Genomic DNA, 18115 nt, shown 5'->3' on the forward strand with positions numbered 1-18115 from the left:
TTTATGGCCACTTCTGCTTTGCTTCTTGTTGCTTTGGTTGATTTAAGTACAAAAAAAACCCCACTGGCCTCCTGCAGTTTATAGTTTGTGCATTGTCATTAATTCCTCACCACATTAAACAGTCAATTTTATTCCGTACATAAAGCTTCCGATTTCAATGTATTTGGAATTGGAGCAGGTGGCTGAATAGTGAAGGTAGATCAAGATGAACTTCTCATTACTGTATTAGAAAATCTAACGGCTTTTTATTCTGTGCACACAGCCACTACACGGATGGCAATATATTGATGTGATTATATATTTCCTTTCTTGCAGCCTATGAAGAGAGTGGGATGTTGGATGATGCAGATGATGTAAGTTTATCATTGCCACACATACCGAGATATCTCTAAATCTAAAATACCGAGGTACAGTAGAAAGCTATGTTGTGCTGTGTTATCCAGTCAACAAAAGACTACACATTTTAAATTTGTTCTCATCGATAATTAATGTGTGAAATTTGAGTTTGCCTTGAGTGTTTAAGAAAAAAAGTCTTAAAACAATTGTAAAAATCAGATTTTCTAAGCAGTACCAGAATATGTGGTATCATAATCCATGACATCAATGAAAATGAAGCAGGAAAGAAACAGATGACAGAGGAAGCAAATTGGATGTAGAAACAAGGAACTGCAGATGCTGGCTTGCAAAAAAAAGTGTGTGCTAGAGTAACTCAGTGGGTCAGGCAGCATCTCTGAAGAACACGGATAGATTACATTCTTTGGGTCCAGATCCCTCTTCACACAGGAGAGCAGCAGGAATCACAGAGGGGGAGCAGTGAGGGAGGGTCTCATGGAACTCCCGTCAGAGAGAGGAGGAGAACTTCTTCAAAGTCGGCATAGCTGGAGGGCTATTTGCTGGTGTTCAAAAAAAGACACCAAGTCCTGGAGTAACTCAGCGGTTCAGGCAGCATATTAGATGAATTGACTTGGGAGTGTCCCTGCCTCCTGTCCACCTGCAAGTTAGAATCTCATTGTTCTGTTTTGGGACATATGACAATAAAACACTCTTGTACACAGTACCCAATATGGCAAGCACAAGGACAAATAAGTTCTCCACTGTTACTTTATCCCCAATGTTATCTGAATTAAGCATCCACAGTATACCCTATGTTAAATGTGAAACTTGGCTTTTTTACCTTAAAGATGTGCACAAGTTAAAAGTCTGTTCACAAATTCTGATTATGGTATCATGTTAATTATTCTGAATTATGCATTTGCAGCCATATTTCTCGTGTATTCTTTCGATATTTTGCAGAGTATATATTTTTAAAGTAACTTTTTTAGCGTTTAGTTTAGACATACAGCGTGAAAACTGGCCCTTTCAGCCCACCGAACTCACGCCGACCAGCAATTACCCATACACTAGTTTTAACCTACACACTAGGAACAGTTTACAGAAGCCAATTAATCTACAAACCTACACATCTTTGGAGTGTGGAAGGAAACTGGAGCACCTGGAGAAAACCGAACGCAGTCACAGGGAGAACGTACAAACTCCGTACAGACAGCATTCGTAATTGGGATCGAATCCGGGTCTCTGGTGCTGTAAAGTGGGCAAATCTACCACTGCGCCACTGTGCCGTTAATAATCACAATATCTATATTTGCAATAGTTAATAGTCGGCAACATCCATAGTAGGGCCAGAGCTTGTTGCCCATGGTAAGCTGGCTGGACTTGCAGCTGCCATATGCCATTGAAGGACTGCCCTTTTCCAGATCTCCGTTGTCAATATGCAATCCACGTCTGCCTCGACCACAATAGAGCACGGCTTGTTCTGGCCTATCCCATCACTGGATATGGGGGTAAGCCAGAACAAGCCCCTCTACAAAGTGACTGAAACAAATTTTGACATCTGGTAAAAACAGGACGTTAAGTGCTGGAGTAACTCAATGGGTCAGGCAGCATTTCTGGAGAACATGGATAGGTGATGTTTTGGGCTGGGGCTCTTCTGCAGATGGATGACAAAATGGCCTGACTAGATATTGCTGACTGGGAAACTGCTGGCATTTGAATACCTTTCAATATGCCTGATGTTTATAACAAATTAAGGTTGGATGCAATTAATTTAGAAATCTATAAATCACCATACACTTCTCTCTTGCGGCCAGTGCCCTTTTCTACATACAGAAAGGTACACGTCACATGGCCTGAAAGCACAATCATGATTTGGTTTTTAGAGATGCCAGTACACCCTATCGCCACGTACCATCACAAGGAAAGCACTGCTCACTGCTATTCACACTCAGCCAAAAGAATGAGTTTGCTCTTCATCCGCGTTCACGGAGCATTTGCTTGGTATTAGCAATTGAGTATAAAAAGAATAAACGGCCAGCTCGGTAGAGCCGCCGCCTCATAGCACCAGAGAGCCGGGTTACATCTCACCTCGGGTGCAGTCCGTGTGGAGTTTGCACATTCCCTCTGACAGCGTGGGTTTCCACCGGATGATCTGCTTTCCCCCAATATACCAAAGAGGTTAATTGGCCTCTGTAAATTGCTCCCAATGTCCCAAAGAGGTTAATTGGCATCTGTAAATTGCCCCCAATGTATAGGTGAGTGGTAGAATCTGGGAGGAATTGATGAATAAATCAGTGCAAAGCTGGGCACAAAATGCTGGAGTAACTCAGCGTGTCAGGCAGCATCTCTGGAGAAACAGGACGGGTGACATTTTGGGGTTGGGACCCTTCTTCAAATCCCAAGCTTTCAACTACTAACCTGAAACGTCACCCATCCTTTTTCTCCAGACATGCTGCCTGACCTGTTGAGTTACTCCAGCACTTTGTGTCTACCTTTGATATAAACCAGCATCTGCAGTTCTTTGTTTCTATAATAGATTAGTGTAAATCAGTGGCCAAAGGCTGCCCATGCTGTACTTCTCTTTAAAAACAAAACTTATAGGCTTTGAGTTTGTGCTCTGTCTCTGGACTCTCTGATGTCCCAAACTACCTGATATTAATGGCCTGGAATTGTTGCTGTTTGCCACCATATTCCAACCTAAAAAACTTCTCCCCTTAAAATCATCGTGGATTACAACATGAAGATTTAGTTCAACTATTGCTCTTAACTTCCTCCTCTTGCTCAAATATTGCATAATGAACGCAGCTGGCAGCACAGGTCAATATGCACCGAATGAGGCAATCATTTTATGGGAAGGCTGGGATTTTTATTTTCTCCCACAAACTAAGGATTGTGAAGGCTATTATCTACCACGCTTTGTCCTGCCTTTCCTCTCGCCCAGCTTTCTTCCCTCCTTGCTCCCCCCCTCACCACAATCAGTCTGAAGAACTGAAGAAGGGTCTCGACCCGAGGTAACCTATCGTGTTCTTCAGAGATGCTGCCCGAACTGCTGAGTTACTCCAGCACTTCGTGCCCTTTTATTGATGGGCAACCTGAAACAACACCTACCCATGTTCTCCAGAAATGCTGCCTGACCCACTGAGTTACTCCAGCACTTGTGTCCTTTTGTGAAGGCTCATATCACCAGTCTGTTAAATTTTCCTTCCTTTAATACCTATATCGGTAGCTTAAAATTGATAGACAACCAAATAAATCGTAACTGTTTGCTTATCTCGGACAAACCTTACTGTTCCACTCTATCTTGCTCTCAGTCATCCATACTTTTATTTATGGCTCTAATAAACAATCTGACAGGTTTTAACGCCTCTGTCATTTTAAAGACTTGACTTAAAGGTCAGGTTTGCTTGTGTTGGAAGAATGTTTCTTGCCATGTTATCGGCTCCTGATGACCAGTAACCTGAGACTGTTGAAGCATGCTTTCAGGAGTGTACTGTTTCTCAGCGTGCTTGTGATCGTGTTTCTCAACGTGCAATCTACGTTTAAAATTATAAAATGACTGGATAAAGCTTGATGCAGGAAAAATGTTTCCAATGTTGGGGGAACCAGGGGCCACAGTCTAAGATTAAAGGGGAGACCATTTAAAACTGAGATGAGAAAAAATGTTTTCGCCCAGAGAGTTGTGAATTTGTGGAATTCTCTGCCACAAAAGGCAGTAGAGGACAATTCACTGGATGAATTTAAAAGAGAGTTAGATAGAGCTCTAGGAGTAGTGGAATCAAGAGATATGGGGAGAAGGCAGGCACAGGTTACTGATTGTGGATGATCAGCCATGATCACAATGAATGGCGGAGCTGGGTAGAAGGGCCAAATGGCCTCCTCCTGCACCTATTTTCTATGTTTACTGCAAGGCTGTACTTGCTGATCACGTGGACGGCCTTGTCAGCTGTCAAGTCCCTGCCCTCGGGCTTGCTGCTGATGAGAAGTCCTGGCTGTTCCGTTGGCACCGTGCCAACACTCCACCAATGCTCTGTTTCTTTCTGCCTTTTTCTACCCTACACACGGGTTGACTCCATCTACACTTTACTCTGCCTCTGAAAAGCAGCCAACTTAATCAAAGACCTGTCCCAGCCAGGCTATTTCGCCTTCTCCTCACTGCCATCTGGCACAAGGTACAGAAGCTTGAAAGCGCGCACCACCAGACTCACGAACAGCTGCTTCTCCTCCGTTATCTGGCTTCTGAATGGTCCTTCCTTTAGCTAGGGTCGTGTCGGATTCACCTCTACCCCATTGCGGACAGTGGACTTTGGAACTGATGCACAACAATGCCAAGAACTATATTCTGCGCTCTATACCTTCCCCTTTGCTCCACCTATTGTACTTGAAGTTGACTTGATTGAATTTATGTATAGTATTATCTGGTCCGTTTAGATAGCATGCAACACAAAGCTTTTCACTGTACCTTGATACACATGACAATAATAAATCTGCTCATATACCTTTTAACCTCACTGCCAGACTTAAAAAAATGTTCTCTTGATAAACATCATTTGTAACTTTTTTAACTTTCAAGTCCCTGCAGAGATGCACAGAAGATCAGTCATGTATAAATGTTCATGCATTCTGTCCTTCAGCTGGGTTGCTGGTGAAGTGGAGGAGGGGACCCAGGTGTCACCAAGGCTGCTGTCATTCTCCAGACCATTGGGAATGCAAATCAGCTGCTAATAAAAATGAATGCTTAAAAATAGAAATAATCAGCCCAGCTACAACCAAGGAGAGCAGTGGCTGGTCACTGATGCAAGAGCTGGGAGATCCTGCAGCCATGCTGAGATATGTGGAGGAAGGAACTGCAGATGCTGCTTTACACCGAAGACAGACACAAAATGCTGGAGTAACTTAGCGGGACAGGCAGCATTTCTCTTTGTCTGTCTTGTCCCGAAACCTCACCCATTCCTTCTCTCCAGAGATGCTGCCTGTTACTCCAGCTTTTTGTGTCCATCTGAGATGTGGAGAGCCACGAGGTGCAAAGGCACCTGTTTGCCTGCCTCCTGATAAGAAAACTCTGTCAATGCTGACAGCTATGGTGAATCTCCAGAAAACACAGCCCATCGTAGAAGTATAAAGATTTTATAGTTCTGACAAAGGGTCCCGACCCAAAATGTCATCCATCCTTTTCCCCCAGATATGCTGCCTGACCTGCTGGGTTACTCCAGCAAATTGTATACTATCTTTGGTATAAACCTGCATCTGCAGTTCTTTGTTTCTACATTCCAGATAGTTTTTTTTAAATTTTGGTTTCTTGGGTTTTTTTTCTAGACAATTTGAACTGCGTACAATGCTTCAATATGCAGCTTGGAAAATATAACAATAGGTTTTTAAATAACATAATTAATGAACATGAATGAATGAACTTTTTCACACAAGGAGTGGTGGGTGTATGGAACGAGCAGCCAGAGGAGTTAGTTGAGGTACTATTGTAGCGATTAAGGAACATTTAGACAGGTACAGTGCCCTCCATGATGTTTGGGACAAAGACCCATCATTTATTTATTTGCCTCTGTACTCCACAATTTGAGATTTGTAATAGAAAAAAATCACATGTGGTTAAAGTGCACATTGTCAGATTTTAATAAAGGTCATTTTTATACATTTTGGTTTCACCATGTAGAAATTATAGCTGTGTTTATACATAGTCCCCCCATTTCAGGGCACCATAACTTTGGGACACATGGCTTCACGGGTGTTTGTCATTGCTCAGGTGTGTTTAATTGCCTCCTTAATGCAGGTATAAGAGAGCTCTCAGCACCTGGTCTTTCCTCCAGTCTTTCCATCACCTTTGGAAACTTTTATTGCTTTTTATCAACATGAGGACCAAAGTTGTGCCAATGAAAGTCAAAGAAGCCATTATGAGACTGAGAAACAAGAATAAAACTGTTAGAGACATCAGTCAAACCTTAGGCTTACCAAAATCAACTGTTTGGAACATCATTAAGAAGAAAGCAAGCACTGGTGAGCTTACTAATCACAAAGGAACTGGCAGGCCAAGGAAGATCTCCACAGCTGATGACAGAAGAATTCTCTCTATAATAAAGAAAAATCCCCAAACAGCTGTCCGACAGATCAGAAACACTCTTCAGGAGTCGGGTGTAGATTTGTCAATGACCACTGTCTGCAGAAGACTTCATGAACAGAAATACAGAGGCTACACTGCAAGATGCAAACCACTGGTAAGCTGCAAAAAAATAGGATGGCCAGGTTACAGTTTGCCAAGAGTACTTAAAAGAGCAACCACAGTTCTGGAAAAAGGTATTGTGGACAGATGAGATGATTAACTTATATCAGAGTGATGGCAAGAGAAAAGTATGGAGGAGAGAAGGAACTGCCCAAGATCCAAAGCATACTACCTCATCTGTGAAACACGGTGGTGGGGGTATTATGGCCTGGGCATGTATGGGTGCTGAAGGTACTGGCTCACTTATCTTCGTTGATGATATAACTGCTGATGGTCGTAGCATAATGAATTCTGAAGTGGAGAGACACATCCTATCTGCCCAAGTTCAAACAAATGCCTCAAAACTCATTGGCCGGCAGTTCATTCTACAGCAAGACAGTGATCCCAAACATACTGCTAAAGCAACAAAGGAGTTTTTCAAAGCTAAAAAATGGTCAATCACCCGATCTGAACCCAATTGGGCATGCTTTTTATATGCTGAAGAGAAAACTGAAGGGGACTAGCCCCCAAAACAAGCATAAGCTATGGATGACTGCAATACAGGCCCGGCAGAGCATCACTGGAGAAGATACCCAGCGACTGGTGATGTCCATGAATCGCAGACTTCAAGCAGTCATTGCATGCAAAGGATATGCAACAAAATACTGAAAAAGTCTGAAGGAGGGTCTTGACCCGAAACGTCACCCATTCCTTCTCTCCTGAGATGCTGCCTGACCTGCTGAGTTACTCCAGCATTTTGTGATACCTTCGATTTGTACCATCATCTGCAGTTATTTTCCTAAAATACTAAACATGACTACTTTCTTTACATGACATTGCTGTGTCCCAAACATAATGGTGCCCTGAAATGGGGAGACGTATAAACACTGCTGTAATTTCTACATGGTAAACCAAAATGTATAAAAATAGCTTTTATTAAAATCTGCCAATTTGCACTTTAACCCCATGTGATTTTTTTCTATTACAAATCTCAAATTGTGGAGTACAGAGGCAAATAAATAAATGATGGGTCTTTGTCCCAAACATTCTGGAGGGCACTGTACATGGATAGGACAGGTTTAGGGGGACATGGGCGAAACGCAGGCAGGTGTGACTAGTGAAGATGGACGTTGGTCAGTGTGGGCAAGTTGGGCCGATGGGCCTGTTTCCACACTGTACGAATCTATGACTCTCTGAGTGATCAGTGATCCATTATTTGTGTCAACTAGTTCCTTGAGTATCTTTAGATGAGTTTTTTATTTTATAGATTTCTGATGAAGGAAGTTATTCACAATTGTAAAGATTAAGAAAATGGAAATTAGGCAAGAGAAAGCCAGATTTTACTTAAATGCTGCAGTGGAGCTTATTTTGATGAATGATTGAAACGTGATATATTTTTAAACTACGTTTTTACATCAGGCAACCCTGGATACCAGTAAGATTGTAGAGGTGACCAAGCCGAAAGCAGATTCTGCTGGGGAAGATGGAATTCTTCAAACTAGAACCTATGATCTATACATAACGTACGACAAGTATTACCAGACACCAAGACTTTGGTTATTTGGCTATGATGAGGTAAATAAATGAGTACTAATTGGTTTTGCTTTCTGTAAAAGATGTGCGTGGTAAGGTTTTTTGCAGAGGGATATATGCCTGGAACATGCTGCCAGGGGTGGTGGTGAAGGCACTTACAACAGTGTTTAGTTTAGAGATATTGTGCAGAAATAGGCCCTACAGCCCACTGAGTCCGCACTGACCTGAAATCCCCGTACACTAGCATTATCCTACACACTAGGGACAATTTACAATCTTTACTAAAGCCAATTATCCTCCAACCAATTAAATTATAAACCAAAGGGCGCTATTCTTGTGCTATATTGATCTATGTTCTATGCAAGATTACCACCCCTTCACTGAGCCTTTTTCCCAAATATTATTGATTTTATTCTGGAGATATAACTGAAATGAAGAATATACCAAATTTGTTGTTTTCAATATGATCATCCTCGAGAAGAAAAATTATGCATTTAAAGCTACATATGATCATTTTAGTATTTCCTTTACTTGGGCATCTTTTACTTCCAGCAACGACTCCCACTGACTGTTGAAGAAATGTATGAGGACATTAGCCAGGATCATGTCAAAAAGACAGTGACAATTGAAAATCATCCCCACTTACCTCCACCTTCAATGTGTTCGGTTCATCCCTGCAGGTACGTGGTTTTCAAATTAAGGATTAATTGAAATTTGTTCAGATTAAATACAGGTAATTAATAAAATATCTGCTCGTAACAAAATGGACAGTTGAAGAAGTATTTACGCTAATGAGAGGGTATGAAATTAGCATTTTCATCTACCTTCAGTGTAAACCAGCATCTGCAGTTCCATCTTACACGCATTTCTTATTCCTGCTCAGTTTGCAACCAGGTTTCTGTTCATAGTATAATAGATTTTTCCTCCACTCACAAATGAATGTAACAATTTAAAATGAGTTCTGAGCTATTTCTTGCATGTACTCTGGTCTGCACGGTATACAATGCAGTTTAAAGGCAACCTGTTTCTTACATTGCAGACACGCAGAGGTCATGAAAAAAATAATTGAAACAGTTGCAGAAGGCGGAGGTGAACTTGGTGTACACATGTATCCTTGAATTGATTATGATTTTGATTCATTTTGATTATTAGTGGATCTAGTGTTTTTGAAAGTTTCCCATCAACTACTTTTCTCGAGTATCAACTTCAACTACTGTTTGAAAGAGAATGATCAGCCATGATCATATTGAATGGTGGTGCTGGCTCAATGGGGCGAATGGCCTACTCCTGCACCTATTGTCTATTGCCTCAAGTCTGATTTGAGCTTGCTGAATTAACGCCTACCACCATCACACGTGCAGAAGGCAGCAGCTATGGAGTCTAAGTGGTAACTTCAGCTAGTCTTAAACTATTTCACTCTTCCCATATTACCAGACTTGAAAAAATGATCAAAGTGTTGCTGGAAATGGAAACATGCCCAAATTGCCTGAAAATTCTAGCACATGAAAGATAATTACAACTTCTGATATGTAATTTATGTTGTGAAATGTCAATCAAGGTTGGAAGGAGAGGGATTAGAGTATTTGCAGCAGTCTAATGGATGTGGGAAGTTGTGAGGGAAAATGGTAGAATTATAGAGCTTGACCTGATAATCTCTTAAAAGATTAAGAGCAATGTTCAAGACTTTTTTTTTCAATCCATTCCCTTGTTCAAAGCTGCCAGCTGTCTTTTTAGTTTTAGAGATACAGCACAGAAACAGGCCCTTTGACCCATCAACCAGTGATCCCCATACACCAGCACTATCCTACACACCAGGGACAATTTTACAATTCTTGCTGAAGCCAATTAACCTACAAACCTGGAATGTCGAAAATAGCATAACGCAAAGTGCTGGGGGACCCGGCGCATCAGGCAGCATTTGGGGAGGGAATGTACAGGCGATGTTTCAGGTTGGGACACTTCAAACCAATTGGAAGGGGGGAGAGAAAGTTGGAAAGAGAAGTGGGGGTGGGCCAAAGCCCAGCCAAGTGATAGGTGAATACAGGTGAAGGGGGGGGGGGGGAGATTGGCAAATAGGTGGAGTAAATGTACACGGGTAGTACATAGATAGGACAGGTTTAGAGGGATATGGGCCAAACGCAGGGGGGTAGGACTAATGTAGATGGGACATGTTGGTTGGTATGTGCAAGTTGGGCTGAAGGGCCTGTTTCCACCCTGTATGACTTTATGACTAGGACTCTGGTGAAGGCTAGAGGTGAAAAGGAAATTGTAGGAACTACATGTTGAGATTGCAATATTCAATTCAGCAATTGAGATAATCAGCCTTTCCTGCGTGTGTTAGAAACAGGCAGTTTTAATGTGTCAGTCTTTTTTTCTCAGTTGTTAGACTTGCTTGAGCATTGTTTTGTTTTGGGCTTCCGGCAATTGTGGTGAACCTACCTTATATTCCAGCTTGAGTTTTCCCTTCTCTTTGTTCGAATCATCTCTCTCCATATACACCTTCAGACAGATCGACTGATCAACAGGCTGTCACCACCCTCTCTATGATGGCACTGAGTGTTTCATCTGTATTATCCTAATCTCTAACACAGACATTCCCTTTACTCCACTCTTCCCCTTTCTCTGCAACTTAAAACATACTTGTCTTCTCCCTTTACTCGTCTTGGTAATAAATTAACTCAGTCACTGTCTCCACAGATGCCACTGTCTCCGCTGACTGGACAGCGTTTCACCATTTTCTAATTCTATTTCATACTTCCAGTTTTTTTTGCTATTTGTCATTTCCACAGGATGTGGTTGCAAAGTCGGCCCTCCCAACTCCACCAGTGATGTAACTCATCATATGTCCAATCAACTTGCCCTGACTGCACACTGCCCACTGAGGGCCTGTGTTTAAACTATGCAGAACTGCAATCGGTATGCTATTCATTGTAACTGCTGGAGCAATGCTTATTGATTCAAAGATACAGCATGGACACAGGCCCTACAGCCCATTGAGTCCATGCCAACCATTGATCACCCATTCACACTAGTTCTGTTATCCCACTTTCTCATCCACTGCACATCACGGGCAATTTACCGAGGCCAATTCTGTCTACAACCCCACACGCCTTTGGGATGTGAGAGGAAACCAGAGCACTCGGAAGAAACCAACCAGGGAGAAAGTGCAAACTCCACACAGACACAGTGAGTGTAGGTGCCTGGAATGCACTACCAAGTAAACTTTGAGATGGGGCAACTACTATTGAAATTTAGAAATAAAACACATTTTAGATGTTTTGTAATCCAATTTCTAAACCAGGTAACTGTAATTCTATAAGAAAATAACTGCAGATGCTGGTACAAATCGAAGGTGTTTATTCACAAAATGCTGGAGTAACTCAGCAGGTCAGGCAGCATCTCGGGAGAGAAGGAATGGGTGACGTTTCGGGTCGAGACCCTTCTTCAGACTGACAGAGCTGTAATTCTCTCAGGCTCTACTGAGTTTGGCTACATCTTTTGGCTCTCTGGACAGGAAATAACTGTCAGGAGACAGTTATGTTATTGTACCTGCCAGAGGAGGTAGTTGAGGCAGGTACGATAATATTTTAACAAATATTTGGATAGGTATATGGATAGCAAAGATTTTGGAAGATATGGGCTAAATGCTGGCAAATGAAACCAGCGTAGATGGGGCATCTTGGACGAGTTGGGCTGAATGGCCTGGTTCCATGCTGCATGGCTCCTTGATTCTATTTTAAAAAAGTACTGGAATTTTTCTCACTTGATTTGAGGCAACTCTAATCCTCAGCAAAAAAACAAACTACTGGAGGAACTCGTGGGTCAAACAGTATCTGCGGAGAGAAATAGATCCATCTTTAGGCCGCCTGTAATGCTGTGTTGCTAAAGGTAAAGGTGGCCTTCACTGGAACCTAGAGCAGGTAATCCACTGACAATTTGTTCTATTTTAGTCAGTCACCGACAGCAGTGCCTTTATATTTTCTTCAAACTTGTATTTGTCATCCTGTGTTAAGCTCACTGGATAGACACGAAATGCTGGAGCAACAATGGGTCAGGCAGCATCTTTGGAGAAAAGGAATAGGTGACTTTTCGGATCGGAACCCCAGTCTGAAGAAGGGTCCCGACCCAAAACGCCACCTATTCCCTTTCTCCAGAGATGCTGCCTGACCGTTACTCCAGCATTTCCTGTCTATCTTCGGTATAAATCAGCATTGCAGTTCCTTCCTACACATTAAGATCTCTGGACTTTGGGAGGTGTAAAGGTTGTACACCTGACTGTAAAGGCTGAGAATGCACAGGATCTGGACTTGTGTGCTTGAAGTTGTCCATCTGAGTATTAGCAGTCTGGCTAAAGGGCCGATTCAAAGGAGAAACACATCCTTACAGGAACATATACAAAACATGCTGCACAAACCTTTTTAAATGCCGCTTAGTTAAAATTTGCATACTTTCAAAAGGTCATCACCATAATTTAGACTTTCGAGACACAGCGCGGAAACAGGAATTTCAGCCCACCGAGTCCTGGTGAAAACGTACACGGTCACAGGAAAAATGTACAAACCCCATACAGACAGCACCCGTAGTCAGGATTGAACCTGGGTCCCTGGCGCTATAAGGCAGCAACTCGACTGCTTCGCCACTATGTCGCCCCTGAATGTTTGCTGTAAACAGAATTGGAAATCAAAGCTATACTGTAATTGCATTGGATTTTCAAGTGAGGGGGTATGGGGAGAAGGCAGGAACGGGGTACTGATTGAGAGTGATCAGCCATGATCGCATTGAATGGCGGTGCTGGCTCGAAGGGCTGAATGGCCTACTCCTGCACCTATTGTCTATTGTCTATTGGTAGGCCAGTTATGCCTCTGAAACCGAGAATCAGGCAGAAAGACGCTAGGGCAGGAGATGTGAAGGTTGAAAAATAACATTAAGATCACTGTTACTTAATTGTACATTGACATCATGGTTTAAGAGTGCTCTTAGCAAACTGTATTAGGCAGGATATACACATTGTAAAATGTCTGCTCCATCAATGCATTAAAATCTTTTTATTTAAGTGGAGTCGTGGAGCATGAAAATAAGCTCTTTGGCCTACATAGTCTAGGACAATCTAATTGACATACTGGACTAGTCCCTTGACTGCATTTGGCCTAGTGCCCTTTAAATACTTCCTATCCATATATCTGTCCAAATGTCTTTTAAAAGACGTCATTGTACACAAGAGAATGACAGGGGGCCATTAAAGGTTCGAGCATATTTTAACATTTTGAGTTATCTGGCAATGTATAGTTCTCCTTCAAACTAAATTTGTTTTGCCTGTATTTTCAATTCCATCCGGAAAATGTTTGAGGCAGTCACCAACTAAAAATAGTTAAACTATTCTGGATGTTTGGATATCTTCCCGAGGTTGAAGGAATGTTTCAGGTATCTATATGCTAAAACTCTCGTTTGTTTGTTTGTTCCTGAACTACAGCCAAATCGGTACAAGATAGCGTGTCAATTTTAGGCCCACCTTACTCACCGTCATCCCTTTGGTGCTAATGGAAGAAGTTTCATTGAAATTGGTGTTATATTTTAAAAGTTATTCACATTTTAAAGTTAAAATCTTTCTCCTAGGGAGGAAGGGGATGGGAGGGAGGGAGGTGGAGGGAGGGAGAGGAGGGAGGCTAAGGGGGGATGGAGGCGGGAGAGAGGGAAGGGGAACCGGGGGACTCCGGAGAAGGGGGGAGGGGAGGGGGGAGGAGAGGGTGCTGCACCAATGCAGGAGAGGTTTGGGCCCAACGGATCCACTTGGTCTCGTTTACAACTAAAACAAAAGAAATAGTGCAATTATTAATTGTATTGGTCGTCAATGATATTTCCTTAACATTGTTTTTCAGGTACCTTCTTATCTTTTTGAAGTTTGTTCAGGCAGTCATTCCAACCATTGAATATGATTACACAAGACACTTCACCATGTAACTCCAAAGGTTTACCTAATCAAAACATTCTCTGAATGTGTGCTATGTTGGCAAAATTGTGCAGCCTTTCAATCTTAGCTAGCAGTTTAGTCAACCTCATTCTGACCATTTGCTTGTTCAAATTCAGTTCCCTTTTTACAGAAGTTCTGTAATGCAAAGTTCTGTAATGAGATTGCTGAGAAGTGGTGCGTCTAAAGACATTTTTGTTCCATGAAACCTACTTTCTGTGCTCCCCGTTCCACTCTTGCGTGAACTACTTAATCAAATACACACTCTGTAATTCATGTTTCCATTGCTTTTTGAAAATAGAATGTTTACCTCAATTAAACTTGTTTATATTTACAGAATACAAATAAAAATATGACAAAGTTTTTAATGTTTATCTTTTGCGAGCGAAAAAGGAACTTGCGTCATTCGAGTAAAAGACGGTTCATGTTTGGCACAGTTGGGGGGATAAATTGAATTAATATAATTAGCGTTGCACAAGTAAGCAAGGTGGGCTAGATTTAAAATATGAAACTGGAGGATAACAATAAATAGAGATATACAGCACAGAAACGGGCCCTTCAGCCCATCTCATCCATACCAACCAAGATGTCTACCTGAGCTGATTCCATTTGCCTTTGTTTGTCCCAGATGCCTCAAATTTTTGTCCAAATATCTATTGAAAGTCTTTAATTATTACTGCCTCTACAGCTTCCCCTGGCAACACTTTCCACGCATCCACCACTCTCAGTGTGGAAAATATTGCCCCACAGTTCCCTTTTTAAATCTTTTCCCTAGCTCCTTAACTCTGTCCTCTTGTTTTAGATTCTCCAACCCCGGAAAGAAGACTGTCACCATTCACCTTTTCGGTGGTGATTGTCATGGTTGTTATATACCTCTATAAGATCACCCCTCACCCTCATACACTCCAGGGGAAAAATACATCCTAGCCTTTCCAGTCTCCTTGTAGCTCAAGCCCTCCCGTCCTGGGTAACATCCTCAAATCTTTTCTGCACCCTTTTCAGTTTAATGACATCCATCCCACAGTTGGGTGACCAGAACTGCACATATGATTTTAAAATGATGTCCCAATTCCTGTAGTCAGTGACCTGATCAATAAAGGCAAGCATTGCTAAACACCACCTTCACCACCCTGCCTCCCAGTGTTGCCACTTTAACTGTATCCCTACTGCACAGGAACAGGCCCTTCAGCCCAACTTGTCTATGCTATCGAAGATGCCCCATTCTACACCTGTCTGCATTTGGCCATATCCCTCTAAGCCTTTTATATCCACATACCTGTTCAAATGTCTTTTAAATCTGTTCTGCAATGCTCTTGGGGTCCTACCATTTACTATGCAAGTCCTGCCCTGGTTTAAATATTTTGTGTTTGCCAGACTTAAATTCCAATTGTCCATTCCATATAAATAATTAACTTCAACGTTCTGCTCATATTTGCTCCCTTTGTAATCTTCAACAGGGCTACTTCACCACCCACTTCCACAGTTTATCTAGATCCTGTTGTAATCTTAGATAACCTCCACTGTCCACTGTGCCACCAAATCTGGTATCTCTGCTAACTTAAGAAACATGCCAATTACATTCTTCAAATCGTTAATAAAGATGACAAATCTCAGTGGACCTAACAATCATCCCTCTGGTACTTATAAGAAAATAACTGCAGATGCTGGTACAAATCGATTTATTCACAAAATGCTGGAGTAACTCAGCAGGTCAGGCAGCATCTCGGGAGAGAAGGAATGGGTGACGTTTCGGGTCGAGACCCTTCTTCAGACCTTCTTCTTCTGAAGAAGGGTCTCGACCCGAAACGTCACCCATTCCTTCTCTCCCGAGATGCTGCCTGACCTGCTGAGTTACTCCAGCATTTTGTGAATAAATCCCTCTGGTACTTCATGTGTTACAGGGTTCCAATCAGAAAAATAACCCCTCCACTACCACCCTACCTTCCTACCTTCAAACTAATTTGTTTCCAATTGACTAGCTCGCCCTGGATTTCATGTGATCTAATCTTCTAGAGGATGTCATTAGCATGTGGTCAAATGCCTTGCTAAAGTCCATGTTGACAACACCTCCTCCCCTGCCTGGGTCAATCCTCTGTCACCTCTTCAAATAACCGGATTCAATTTATGTGATATGATTTCCTATGAAAAAAACTAGGCTGTCTATCTCTAATGATGGTAGATCCTGTCCCTCAATCCTCTCCAGTAACTTTCCCATCACTAATGTTTGGCTCACTGGCCTGCCGTTCCCTGCTTGTCTTAAATAAAGACACAACATTAGACAAGTTCCAGTCTTCCAGAGCCTCATCCATGCAACAATGCTAATATCTCTGCAAAAGGCAATTTCTTCCCGAACTTCCCACAATGTCCTAGGATACACTTAGAGTCACAGAATCGTACAGCATGGAAACCGGCCCTTCAGCCCAACTCGTCCTTGCTGACCAACATGCCCCATCTACACTAGTCCCATTTGACTACATTTGGTCCACATCCCTCCAAATATGTACTTGTCCAAATGTTTTAGATGTTGTTATCATACCTGCCTCAACTACCTCCTCTGGAAGTTCGTTCTATATTCCCACCACCCTCTGTGTGGAAAAGGTTTCCCCTTTAGGTTCCCATCAAATCATTGCCTCACAAGCCCATGTCCTCTGGTTCTTGATTTCCCTACCCTGGGTAGAAGACTGCATTCACCCTGTCAATTCCCACTCATTATTTTAAACCCTTTAGCCTCCTGAGCTCCAAGGAGCTAACACCTTAATACGTTTCAAACCTGCCAGTAGCATCTCTAATTCCCTTCCCCCTAACCACTCTGAAGAAGGGTCTCGGCTCAAAACGTCACCCATTCCTTCTCTCCAGATATGCTGCCCGTCCCGCTGAGTTGCACCAACTTTTTGTGTATCTTTTGTAATGCGGATATGTTCCCAGACATAATTGTCCTCAATTCCTTTGCTTCCATGACTTTCTCCACGGTAAACGTGTTACTCTGACACTTGTTTTTTCTTTCGTATGAAATCACCCCATTCACTGTAAATATATTGTAATATCTGCAACATTTCACGAGCGATACTTCCAATCGTTTCAGCAGAACACGAAAAGCGCTGGAAGAACCCTCAGCAAGCCAGGCCAGGCAGGCAGGCAGGCAGCAGATGTAGAGGGAATGGGCAGATATCGTTTCAAGGTTTCGGGCTGAAAGTACCCTTGTCACTGCACACTTTGTTTAAAGCATATCAGCGCTGTTTCTCCCGATCGATGTTCGTGCCGTTTCACAGGGCTGTGCGGCTGATGTTGCAACATAGTTACCGCTAAAGCTTCAGGAGAGCACCTGTGTTTGTCTGACTGCACCTGTGTTTACCCAGAGACTTGTGACAGCCGTGATCCTGCCGCTGACACGCTTCTTGTCCCCGCGTCAGGCTCCAAATAAAACGGGGGCAGGTTGGTGGACTTTGGCAATGGGAAGTTTGCAAGACACGGGCTGGGATCATGAAGACCAGCTCCTCGTTCCTGTTGCTGCTGTTTTCGTGTTTCATACGCGGCTGCTTGGCAGCAGTAAGGCTGCACCATATAGCTGCTGTTGAAATAGAGTGGGTCTACTCCAAACCTGGAGGACACAGGTTAGAATCGTACCTTCCCTCATTTACTGCAATTGTATATATTTAAAAGCAATAAATATTTAACTAATTACAGTCACAATTTCTCATGTCTCGTGTAAACCTGAATACCACCCCTTCCCTTTTTGTCTCCCCCTCCCCTTTTCTTCCTCCCCCTCACCACAATCAGTCTGAAGAAAGTCTAAACCCTGTTCTCCAGAGATGCTGCCTGATCTGAGTTACTCCAGCACTTTGTGTCCTTTTGTGTATTAGCCAGCATCAGCAGTACTTTGCTTCTGTCTTTCCACTTATTACCTGCCAGGCTTTGACTGCCTCTCCCCTCTTCCAACTTTCTTCTCTCCCCCACCCCGCGCCCCCCCCCCCCCCCCCTTACAATCAGTCTGAAGAAGGATCTCGACCAGAAGCGTCACCTATCTATATTCTCCCGAGATGCTGCCTGACCTGCTGAGTTACTCCGGCTCTGTGTCC

General features: G+C 42.7%; 2 protein-coding genes across 2 annotated transcripts in view; both read left to right on the forward strand.

Moving 5' to 3' along the window:
• Positions 1–14402, forward strand: part of atg3 (autophagy related 3) — a 29551-nt gene extending 15149 nt beyond the window's left edge. Inside the window, exons 7-11 of the mRNA XM_078408698.1 lie at positions 316–353; positions 7961–8116; positions 8627–8754; positions 9114–9182; positions 13951–14402. Of these exons, the coding sequence (XP_078264824.1) occupies positions 316–353; positions 7961–8116; positions 8627–8754; positions 9114–9182; positions 13951–14032 (473 nt within the window). The 3' untranslated portion in view covers positions 14033–14402. The remainder of the gene's footprint in view (positions 1–315; positions 354–7960; positions 8117–8626; positions 8755–9113; positions 9183–13950) is intronic.
• Positions 14403–15875: 1473 nt separating this feature from the next.
• The window catches only part of f5 (coagulation factor V), a 65460-nt gene continuing 63220 nt past the window's right edge, over positions 15876–18115 (forward strand). The window contains exon 1 of the mRNA XM_078409226.1: positions 15876–17650. Coding sequence (XP_078265352.1) covers positions 17520–17650 — 131 coding nt within the window. The 5' untranslated portion in view covers positions 15876–17519. The remainder of the gene's footprint in view (positions 17651–18115) is intronic.

The sequence above is a fragment of the Rhinoraja longicauda genome, chromosome 12 (assembly GCF_053455715.1).
Source record: "Rhinoraja longicauda isolate Sanriku21f chromosome 12, sRhiLon1.1, whole genome shotgun sequence".
Taxonomy (NCBI): Eukaryota; Metazoa; Chordata; class Chondrichthyes; order Rajiformes; family Arhynchobatidae; genus Rhinoraja; species Rhinoraja longicauda.